This window comes from Tarenaya hassleriana, unplaced genomic scaffold (genome assembly GCF_000463585.1).
Source record: "Tarenaya hassleriana unplaced genomic scaffold, ASM46358v1 Cleome145, whole genome shotgun sequence".
Lineage (NCBI taxonomy): Eukaryota > Viridiplantae > Streptophyta > Magnoliopsida > Brassicales > Cleomaceae > Tarenaya > Tarenaya hassleriana.
In genome coordinates, this window is record NW_010964872.1 from 23,911 (window position 1) to 36,071 (window position 12,161).

At 38.8% G+C, this 12,161-nt stretch overlaps 1 protein-coding gene and 1 long non-coding RNA gene across 2 annotated transcripts; one reads left to right on the plus strand and one right to left on the minus strand.

The window, feature by feature from the left end:
* Positions 1 to 2,971: 2,971 nt before the first annotated feature.
* On the minus strand, positions 2,972 to 11,928 carry LOC104808440 (5'-3' exoribonuclease 3-like). Its single transcript, XM_010534118.1, has 22 exons — positions 11,608 to 11,928; positions 11,372 to 11,474; positions 11,210 to 11,286; positions 10,600 to 10,791; positions 10,395 to 10,514; positions 10,227 to 10,289; positions 9,826 to 9,972; positions 9,533 to 9,697; positions 9,075 to 9,152; positions 8,888 to 8,974; positions 8,158 to 8,376; positions 7,912 to 8,007; positions 7,597 to 7,692; positions 7,426 to 7,496; positions 6,845 to 6,973; positions 6,653 to 6,770; positions 4,744 to 4,818; positions 4,488 to 4,645; positions 4,197 to 4,301; positions 3,998 to 4,073; positions 3,583 to 3,650; positions 2,972 to 3,486 (listed from the first exon to the last, which is right to left on the minus strand). Exons 1-22 carry the CDS (start codon positions 11,809 to 11,811, stop codon positions 3,282 to 3,284), a joined length of 2,652 nt encoding a protein of 883 aa, XP_010532420.1. The 5' UTR covers positions 11,812 to 11,928; the 3' UTR covers positions 2,972 to 3,281.
* LOC104808439 lies at positions 5,538 to 6,410 on the plus strand. The gene is made up of 4 exons (XR_770940.1): positions 5,538 to 5,610; positions 5,771 to 5,830; positions 5,975 to 6,067; positions 6,347 to 6,410. It is a non-coding gene; the product is annotated as an uncharacterized LOC104808439 (long non-coding RNA).
* Positions 11,929 to 12,161: the final 233 nt, after the last annotated feature.

Consider the following 12,161-nt stretch of genomic DNA (forward strand, 5'->3'; position numbering starts at 1 on the left):
CAGAGGCTATGGCGAGTTCCGACTCTGAGAAATGGCACGAGGCTATGAAGTCTGAGATGCAATCCATGTACGACAAAAAGTATGGACTTTGGTCGATGCATTCGAAGGGGTAAAACCCATCGGATGTAAGTGGGTTTTCAAGAAGAAAACCGACATGGATGGCAACGTGCATACCCATAAGGCGCCATTGGTGGCGAAAGGGTTTCGGCAAATTCATGGTATTGACTATGATGAAACCTTCTCGCCCGTCGTGATGCTTAAATCCATTAGGATTCTGCTTGCCATAGCTGCATATTATGACTATGAGATATGACAAATGGATGTCAATTTTGGGTTGGCTCCGGATCATATCTTTTCCTCAGAAATTGCTCATTTTCGCCCAAAGCTCCAATTTTCCTGCAAAATATCAAAAACATCGAAGTCGGAGTAAATTGTACAAGGGATATCTACAAATATGTGAAATACCGTGAAATGCGCTAGATATCCGATGTGAAAATATGCCAATATATATATGTCATCAAGAGTCAAAGAGAGGACTCTTGCCGATGTGTCATGGTGTTGTTCTCAGCAAGACTCAGTGTCCTAAGACACGTGATGAGCGAGAACGAATGGATAGGATCCCATATGCCTCGGCAATAGGATCTATCATGTATGCCATGTTATGTACTAGGCCGGATGTATCGTACGCGTTAAGCATTACGAGCAGATACCAGTCGGATCCAGGAGAGTCACACTGGATCGCGGTCAAGAATATCCTTAAGTACTTGAGAAGGACTAAGGATTTATTCTTGATATATGGTGGATTGGAAGACGAGCTTGCTGTAAAGGGTTACACCGATGCTAGTTTCCAATTGGACCAAGATGACTACAGATCGCAATCAGGCTATGTCTTCTGCTTAAATGGAGGCGCTATTAGTTGGAAGAGTTCCAAACAGGCCACCATAGCAGATTCTACTACAGAGGCTGAGTACATTGCCGCATCGGATGCTGCGAAGGAAGTTGTTTGGATCAGGAAGTTTTTGGGTGACCTGGGCGTCGTTCCTAGCGTTGTGAACCCCAATGCGTTATACTGTGATAACAATGGGAAGATAGCACAAGCCAAGGAACCTATGTCACACCAACGATCCAAACACATACTCAGACGGTTTCACCTCATAAGGGAAATCGTAGACAGAGGCGATGTGCATATATGCAAGATATCGACGAATGACAACATAGTCGATCCCTTGACGAAGCCTCTCCCTTCGTCAAAGCATGAGGGTCATGTTCGGGGAATGGAACTTAGATGCATTGTAGATCATAATTAGAACAAGTGGGAGACTGATGGATGTGATGCTCTAGGATGATCATACGATATGAGAACTATGTATGATACCATGTATTTATTGGATGAATGCATTATTTATTATTTATTTTGCATATTTGATAAATAATGATATCTATGAATCGTTAAGAACGATCCTAAATTCCTTAGTCGCTTGTCATTGTGGGAGCAATGATGAATTAAGACTAACATGAGGCGTGATGGATGATCATGATGATGACCATGTGTATTGGATACGTATCACGGTCATGAGTACTTGTTTGAAATAAGTGACTGGATGACTCGCGTGAGATTGTCGATAGGATTTAATCCATGACTTGAATCTCACTTGATGGTTCACTTTAGATCATCAGACCTGAGATATCTATTGTATCCATCATGAGGAGTAATGTACTTTGATTGCATCAAACGTCATCTTTAACCGGATGATTATAAAGGCGTGGCTCGGGTACATTACGAATCATGTAATGGATAGTAGATAGTCAAGATGGAATTTTGTCTCTCTCGAAAGAGAGAGATATCGCTTGGGCCCATCGTAGGAGTGAGACTGTAGAAATATGTGGCCGCACTATAGATGAATGTCATCCATCTCTTACAGTCTACTCGGGATACGACAAAGCATTCGAACTATGGGTTCGATTATGATATCATGAGACAAAGAGGATCATCGTTAGAACTATCTCTGGCTTTACGGTTAGATCACATCTAACTCTTTCCGATACAGGTAATCATAATGTCTTGCTAGAGACCGTTTATGATTTGTAAAGCGAGATTGGATCTCGTGTTTACTACCGTATTCGGAGGAGCCTAAAGGGAACTCTTGGTCAGCCTCGGACCAAGATACTGAAAAATTCGAACTTCGCGTTTTCTCTCCTTTTTCTTGTTGGGAAGCAGGTGGGGAACCTATCACTCGACCTAATCCCAACCCTTAGCCATACGAGAGGCTAGGGAACTCTGTAGAACTCTCTCTCAAGTTCAAGAGAGTGTTCTTGATCCATACACAAGAGATTTGATCTTTTCAAGCTCTAGCAAGCTAGTCTCGACAAAATAATCTTTTATTTCAGGTATTTATCTGGAATCGTTCGAATTACCGGAGTTCTACCGTCGTCAATAATCGCCGTTCCCAACAGTTTTATGCTTACCTCTTCTTTCCATCTCTTTTAGATCACTGTATACCAAGAACACATTTAATTTTTCGCAAGTACTTAAAAATATTCTTAATGACCATCCAATGTGGCTTTCGTGGATATTGTAGTTGATGCATAGGGAGTTCCGACCATCTGGTCTTGCTCAACTTGTTTATGTGGAAATTGAGAGACTCTTGTCAAGTCTCATCGGCAAAATTCTTTTTTTGGAACTCTCCATTCGGACCCGTTTTAGAATGGTGTCGATATACATACTCTTAACTCAAACCTATAAACCTTGGAGACATCCCAACAACTTACCGTTTTAAGGCAATTTTGGTAACTGATTTCAATTAACTGTAATTTTGAATAGACTGTTCTGTGCTTCCCCATATCCTCGTCACTTGTCACTCAAAACAGTACATTCCATCTGGTGTTATGCAAATACTTGGTACATTTCTCTATCTTTTTACAACATGAAATACATGTCTATTCATCCTCTCTGGTCCCACCAAAAGGCAGATTAGTTCATCGGTAAACTGAAAGAAAACTTATTCAATGTCCCAAATCTCACTACAAAGGCCTCGATGATACAGATACCACGAAATAAGCTATCGAGTTTCACCAAAATCTCCTAGGACGTCTAAAGGAATTGATTAGTGACCAAAATTTTCTCGAACATAAACTATGGTACAAATAACAACTACCAGAAAGGCATGACATTAGTTCAGAATCCTGTGTCTATTCTTTTTCTTTGCGAAGAATTATCGTTCGTTTGCTTGATCTTTGGTTCTGCTTTACCTTTCTGCCTTTTCTGTTGCTTTTTACCATTCTTATGCGGTCAGTCGTAGACACGGAAACGGTAGGACCCTTTTCCAGTCTCCACCATTCTGGAAAACGGAAGTCGGGCGTAACGCTGACGGGTTCGTTTCTGAGTTGACATCGGTATGGTTGGGTCTTGGCTGTATACTACGTCGCACGAGTTTGAGTGCTGCTTCCCTGAGTTGAACCCCGGAAATGGATCCGGGAGGGTTATTCCTGCAACAAAATGTGAAGTCGGAGAGATTAAAAAACGGTCACTTTAAATGAAAGCCCTCAAAGATTCTCGGAATCAAAATCTTTAACAAACTTTACCTTTTGCTTCGTACGACATCTTCGTGCCACGTGGCGGATTTAGATACCAAATCCGATGCATTCACCATCTGCAAGTAAATGGATTCAACACACTGATATTAATGAGTAACGAGACAAATCACCTTCACAGGACAGTTTTTGGTTCTAGTATGCTTGTATTATCATACACTCGCTACCCAACATATTCACATCATACTCAAGAATCTGGAATTGGTAGCAATGTGGACCCGAACTCAAAATGTTAACTACTAACACAAGCCGAAAAAGGCATCATAGTTATTTAGAATCTATTTTGCTCCCACTACTCTGGATGATAAAAAGATGGATGCATAAGCCTATCACAAAGCAACAAAAAGAACATATAACAAATGGCCCTCTTAATAAAATCAGTATTGGCAAAGTTAAGGGGCTCTACCTTTTCTGGGAACACCACTCCTGCTGGTGGGCGAGCAACGTGTTTGTGCTGGTCTGGAAGTTTGTATGTAGTACAACTGATGAAGAGTATAACCAAATGTAAGATTCCAAAAGCATATGCTCCAAGTCCACTCGAATGCAAAAATTAAAGCAAATTATAATTTCCACTATAATCCAAGATGTTCTATCGAAAAGCTTACATGACTTCATTGGCTAAAATATCCTTCATTCCCTTGATTGGGGAGCTGAAACTTGGCGACTGGCTTTCTCCAGAACATAGAGCTAAGTAACCATTCAGCCCGTCACTGCATTTATTCATCCCTAATTAGATCAGGAAAAACTCCCTAATATCTTCAACATCTTTTGTTTGCATTTGCTTAATTTTCAGGAATAACTGAGGAGCAATATGAAGCTCTAGATATGGAAAATCAAGTCAGCACAACACAGTTAACATATTTGTATTATATTATTCTCAAAATTCACACGCACACCTTAACTCAGGGTCAATCTTTTCCGTGATCTTACGCCGTCTTCTGCCTGCCAATGTTTTGCATCTGTTTTCCAGAGTACGTATCACCTCAGCCAGGGGATGAGATGCAGACATAAAGATCATGTCACAAATAAATCTGTTTCTCCTAATTTCTTCCTTCTGAAAAGACAATCGAAAGAAAACAAACTTCCATTGTGATTTTACAGAATAAAACTCCATAACGGAAGAAGCAATGCAGAAAAATGGATGCAACATACCGTCGATGTGTGCTCCAATTGTGCAATTGCATCAAGAAGACGATGCTCCTCAATAAAAGGCAACTTTGCAATACCCTTTTATAGTACAAAACAAATAGAACGCCATACAATATAACTACAGATAAGCTTGGTTGTAAAAAGCGCGAGGCGCACTGAAGCGGTAAAGGGTCTTAAAATCCGAGGCGTGAGGCGCGAGGCGAGGCGCGCGCCTCTCGTGCGAGAGGCGCATTATTAAATAATAGAATGCATAGTTAACAATAGAATTGTTATTTAATTATTTGAACCAACTATATGTTAATTCAACGTAATTAATTTATATTTATTATAATTAAATTATAATCTAAAATTTTGACTAATATGAATAAAAATTAAAATAATTTTAGGGTGATATATAAATATTATTTGTTTTGATAAAGAAATTAATAATTTATTTATAAAAATAAAATAATTTTCAATTATGGTTTTAACATATATATAAATTTAGTTCTGTATTATTATTAATTTTAATTTATAATTGATAATAAAATAATTAATTTTATTTAAAATCTTATATATAAATTAATTAAAAAATTGATATAATCTCACCTCGTGAGATGTCTGGCTAGACCTATTTTTTATTCACACACCCACGTGCCTATCATCCATCTCTCTCTCCCACTCACCCACTTTCCCTCGCTTCTGCTCTCTTCGTCTTCTACCTAAACCTAGTTTTTTTACATTAACCGCCTTACTACCAGAGGCGCACGCCTCCGCCTCCGGCCGATGCCCGCCGGAGGCGAGCCTCCAGCCGCCTCCTGCAAATCGCTTCTGAGGTTGCAAGAATGCTTGAGCAAATGCGAACCGTCCAGTAGCGGTACCACACCTCAGGTTAGAAGTGTTCTTTCCTGTAGGATCATAATTTAATGATCCATTTTCCATTGAACTTGAAAAGTCGTTACATGCCAAACCTTCATGAAAATTTTCTACAAATCTATGTATTTCCTTTCAGTCCTTTCATAGCATTACATTAATGAATACTTTCTGTCAGGTTGATCTAGCACATCTTGTGGCTGCTCGTGATCAGGAGTTCCGTACTCTTTCTGCTGAGGTAAAGCCAAGTCAACAAAATGAGTTATGCTTGCAGAAGTTGGGAAAGAGAGGATTATACATTTTTTTCGTTTTTATGCACATAACTTTATCACAATTCTGTGAAGTATAAGGAGGATACTCAGTTTATGTGATGTGATTGCAGATGGATCAACTCCATTCTGAGCTCACTCTCGCAAGATCACTGATTGCTGAGAGAGACAGAGAGATACAGCATGTTCGCCACACCAATAACCAGGTCTCTGTTCCTCTATTAACTTAAAACCGGCAAACATTATTTTACGCCAGGATCACTTCACCATGCATTAACTCTCCGTATGCATTGATGTTTACAAGATTGTTTCCCGTCCAACTTTAATCTTATAGTTAAATAGATTTACAAGCCTTTCTTCAATTAAGACGCTGAAAAAAAAAACTAAATCCAATTGCTTAGAGGAATAAATGGATATCTCTAACTCTGCATCTGTTTGATTGGTTCTTGAAACTCATTATTTTCTGTTTGATGCTGCTTGAGCAGTATGTTGCAGAGAACGAAAGGTTAAGAGCTATTCTCGGAGAATGGAGCATGCGAGCTGCAAAGGTAACTGTCTTTTCTTTCTATTTCAAGATTCAAGTTTCCCTTCTTTCTCCTTCCCCCTCAACCTCTTGGAAACATGAGAATTGACGTTTGATATAAAACTATACATATAATATTGATGGAATTCCTGAGATCTCATGAGCGAATCCTATTCCTAAGAGATCGATTCTAGGGTTTGCGCAGCGGATGTAAAACAAAAATTTAATGGCACAGCCAAGAAGGAGAAATTAGAGAAGTAAATTGCACAACTCCACAGAAAAGAGACCAATTGCACGAAAAAATTGTACCAGCGGGATAGAAATCCCTTATTGGTGAATTCGGGTCTGTCATCAGGGTCCTAAAGCATTCCGGGAGAGCATGTGCACTGGGAATGGAACACCGTGAGTAGAGCAGTAACAGTAGACAGTTTATGAAATTTTATAAGCAACGATGGTGAACCTTGCTGCCGGAAGAACACCCAGAAGTTGATTGAAAGGTTTAAAAGGGGAGCCCAGTTCGAACTTAATGTCCAGCTGATCAAGATCCTTGAGGTCGGATGCAAAAGGTGCATAATGGTATGGATAAAACCTTCAAAACAGAAACCCAGAACAACTAAGTGCAAGGTCTATGGAACAGACAAGGCAGAGGAAAGGATTGAAGGTTGAATTGGGGAATGTCATTATGTCTAGTTCAGTGAAGAATTCAGAAGGTTAAAACAACTCGAGCACAGTGCCACAGCAATTTCTTCAAGTACAAAATATAGATGTGGATGCCATGAAGATGCATAAAAGGTACACGGAAGGAAGCATAAATGAAACAAATTTTACAATTATAATTCACAACAGCAGAAAAGTGTTTAAATAAAATGAAGAATATTTGTCGAGGGCACCACAAGACATATACATACATATATAGCCGAAGGAACTGGCATCTTAGAAAAATAACAATAGAATTTCATAATTCTCCATATACAAGTAAGAAAAAAACAACGCAAATGGAACAAACTAAAAAATTATATAAAAGGATGCGGAGATACTAACCACTTCCAGGAACAAACACCTCCATAATAATAATGCATTACCCAACATAGGCCTTCAGTGTACTTAGCGACCTTGCAAATAGATTATCAAGACACTAAATAAGTCCATTCTGAAATACGAAAACCTCATAAAGAATAAAGATTCATCAAATTACAAAAATGAACAACTCACAACATCCCTACGTATTTTTTCCATTTCCTCAACAGTTTTTGCTGAGAACTTCTGCTCATAATATCTCTCCCTCCAGCCCGGTTCGCCCAGCCTTACCTGAAAAATAGAAATTATTAGAGCTTATAACATGATCCGTTCGAAACGAAAAATTCATGTGGGCGATCCAAAATAAAGTTGGGAGTAAGGCGATGGTGATGTTGATGTACTACATGATCCGTTCCCTGTTAGAATACTGAGGACAAGCCCTAGAAGAATGAGCATGTATAAGACCATAACATAGAACTACGATTATGTCACTGAAAATAATAAACTAACCATATCATTTTCTGCATTTCCTGAGCTGAAAGTATCAGTTTTATTTTGCAGTAACTTTTTAAGATTAAACTTCAATTCTTCTTCATTCTCCAGTTCCTGAAACCCATAACGTGGATTTTAGTGCATTAAAACAGGGAGCCAATCTACAGATGTCTAAGCTAGTAAAACATAAGTGTTATTTAAAGAAAACACACGTGAAATATGAGTCCCAAAAATACATGAAGGGGGCCAAATTTCGTTAAATACCTCCTTAGAAACATTACAAGCTTCTGTTTCGTGGTTAGTGTCTGTGTCAACACTACCCACATTGACATTATCCTCCAAAGCCAGACGACGAACTTTCTGGGGATGAGCAACATCTATATTCTCCTTGTATGCTGAAGGCTGCAGAGCAGAAGCAAGGCGAGAACCATGATACTTCCCGCTTGTTAGAGCATTGCCACGCATGATCCTTTGCGCTTGTCTCTGTAAAATGACATCATAAGATGTACCAATGAGAAGATCCAAAATCAGGGTAGAAAACCACCCTGATTGAGTAGTGGAGACTGGAGAGCTTACAACTCATGTATGACAGAATCTTATAGCCATTTCTAAACAGATCATATAGTTTATTCTATTAACAACCTCTTCAAATGCTACATACAAGTCTTGACTCTTGTTGAAGCAAAATGACAATCAGTTGCTAGGGTAAGGGCCTCATTCAGTTTTAGACTCATTTCTTGGATTGTCCATACTATTTCGAGCTTATACTGCATGAACTTGTAAGTTTGCTTGCCCAAGCATCCACTACAAGCATATTATTTCACCCAGAAGTACAGTTCAAAAATAATGAAATTTTGCTTACGGCGGAGAAATATTAACAGTCTACTCAGAAAATGAGCATCAAATAAGTACTTTCTCATGAAAACATGAAATTTAAGGCTAGTAACAACACATGAAGAAATCAATATATAAACAGGCCTTAAGAATCAATCACCTGATGTAGTCTTGATCTCTTCTGAAATATGCTATTTTCATATGATCCAACAGCTTGAATAAAATGCTCGACTTTCTTCAAGTTTAGCTGAAAAATGGACGAGGAGAATGTTGAAAAAACATAACTCCTATGTATGGTGAGCCCCCTTAATGGCACACTACTTAGTTAGGCTACATAATCACTGCACCTTGCTTGCTTTGGATAAATAACCACCAAATGATCTAAATTCATTCTTGTAGACAGACATCAGCAACTCAATAGCGCCCTGCATAAGATTAACAAGTTCAGAGCATTACTTAAGTCTTATGTGGCTGTTTCCAGCACAATAGAGAGCAAAATCTGACGCAACGACACAGATATTTCGAAGGGACAGCCAATACTTTCATAAATAAATTTGTGTCCTGAGCAGTTTTAACTCTAATTCGATGTTAATCATGGTCCAACATTTTGACTCGTTTTCTATGAAGTCAATTGGTATTCTGAAACACACATCTACCTAATCCAGGAATAATTTCATAATCCTACATCTAGGAAGTCAAGTTAATGCAATAAACGGTTTCATGAATAACACCATAGTGTACTAGACATTCACAGCAGAACATCTATTTTTCCAAATAGAAAAAGCAAACTCAAAACTGTACAAACCTCTCGTATCTCTAATGTTGGCATATGTGGTAAGAAATCGTTCCCCACAAAGAAACAGATAAAGACGAAATCATCAACAATGCGCTCCAAATCAATTTCATATGGGGGGTTAGGTATCTGCATGTCATGCTCCAGATATTCTCTAAGAGTCCATATGTTGAGAAACTGCCAACAATGAAAGAACTCAATCATTAAATTAAAGATATATATGTGCCTCTTAAATCACAAACAATCATAAAACTATTATAAAATTTAGTTGCATAACATGAACTAGAAAAAGACATTAACTATACCTGGTATGGCTTTTTACCAGCAGCACTTGCATCAGTTTTCGAATCAAATTCTTTAGCCTTCCTCTTTGCCTTGATCCTACAATTTGCCGCGCGGTGACCCACCTCACCACACCTATAGCATTTGTCTTGTCCAGCAGTGAAAACAATCTAGCCAATGCATCACGGGAAGAAGTACTTGTTAGCCAGAAGAGGGGATGAAGAAAAATGAAAGCCAATAAAACAGCACATACTATGCTTGCAACTAAAAATAATCAATAAAAACTGGATACACTGTAGTATCTTTTTACATAATTAACCTATATATTCTCATATATTATATCGAAGTAACATCTTTTAGTACCGAAAGCGCTTTTCTTTTCCTAAACTTGAATAGAGTTAACCAAGGAAAAAGAAGCACAAACCTCACGAAGAATTGCAAAATGAACCTCATGAGTGGCCAAACCGAGCATAATTAAATCAGCGTCCTGTTAACAGAAATATTAAATATAACACCTCCATCAACTAGCACAATCTAAAAATATGGTGAAACGAAGCATAAAAGAAACACCCACAAAAGGAAGGTTATATACCAAACCATAAAGACAATGGCGTGTGTTTGGGTCGTAGCCTGGAAGGTTTCTTTGAAGACGTATGTATGACATGATCTTGTGTTCCCCCTCACCAGGAACATTAGCATCAGAAAGGATAACCTTCAGAAAAGAAAAGCATGAGCAAAACATGAACAACACAGGAAACAGAAGCAACATCAAGGAGATATCAGACGAAAAGTAGTACCTTAATATTTTTCCAACCAGGTGCATAATTTAGCCTAAGGTGTATGTAGTATTTCAATGCAACTGACAAAGTAAACATGAACTCCGTTCCAGGAGTTATAACATTAGAATCAAACACTTGAGAATTCACTTTAGGAGGCAGTTTCCTCCCCTCCCTCTCAAACTCCTCACGCAACCTCTCTTCTTCGGCCGCCTAAATGGAATTGAAAAAATATCATCATGCCAAAACTTCATCCGTTAAAAAAAAAGCGATAAAAATGTCAGGATAAAAACTTCAGGAACAGATTTATGAAGCCAACTTTAGCTTATTTTGAAAATCCTAACACCAGTTTCCATAACCCAGGAAACAACTAAGTTTGTCAACAGCATTTTGGTTGCATCATCATTCAGCTAGCTCCATGCATTGAGCGTATAATGACTAGAGGAATGGGACCGGTAATGTATTACATCTATTAGGAATATAAACCTAACGAAAATCACGAGAAACAAATGCAACTGCGGCACTTCTTGACCATTCAGACAAGGATCAGTTATTATGAATACATAAGAAAGAGCCGCAACTTCACCAATTACTAGGATCGAACTACAAACAAAAGAGACATAGCACATACAGCTTCTGCAGCATCTTTCGCTGCTCTAAACCGCCTAGACCTCTGTTGATTCATTTTGGCCCGTGGAGCAACACCGTCTGAAAATTAAAAAGACCAATGCCGCTTAAATCGTACACACAAAACATTCACACGATGTACATACAGGTGTAGACAGACACTCACCAATAGCCATGTATAGAAGCTTCCGAGGACGTACCATCGCAAAGAGCCTATCTATGTAATCAAACATGCACTGAAACACCTCGGAAAACGTAGTGGGAGAGGGCTGGAGCACGAAAAAACACAAATTTCAGTGTATAACGCAAAATCGACGAATTCTACATTCCGAAGAGACCGAGTAACATCCGAACAAGATAAAACCAAGCATACAAAATCTGGTTAACGACTCGAAATCGTACCATGTCTTCGGGATGAAAGCAAGGATGGATAATTCCATTCATGTCGAGATACAAATTGTCATACTCGATGTCGTTAGGGTTAGGTTTACTCGTGTCCACTGGGAGTTTGACACCACTGATCTCGACGGGCTCTTCTTCTATCACATCCTGCACAATCAACGGATATTTCTCCGCCAACCACCGGTAGAACGATGGTACTCCCATTGGACGCGACCCAACAGCTGGGAAAACCAAACAGCAGCCGATAAAACGATGGAAAACCCTAGCTACAAAGACTCTGAAGTAAAAGGGAAGCACAAAATTCGAGCTTCTCGGGCAATGCTGGCGGCAACGGGCTGATGATGCCCTCATTCTAAACGCACAGTTTAGACGCGAGTAATTGTAATTTTATCGAAAATTAGGGGTAGTTTGGCCATTTCAAATTTATTAAGAGTTTGCCTATATTTGGAGCTTTTTAGAAATATACACCACAAAATAAAAAGATTTAGCAAATATTATTTTTAACCTTGATTAAAAGGGAAATGACGTACATGTCCTTAATGAATTGAAAGGTG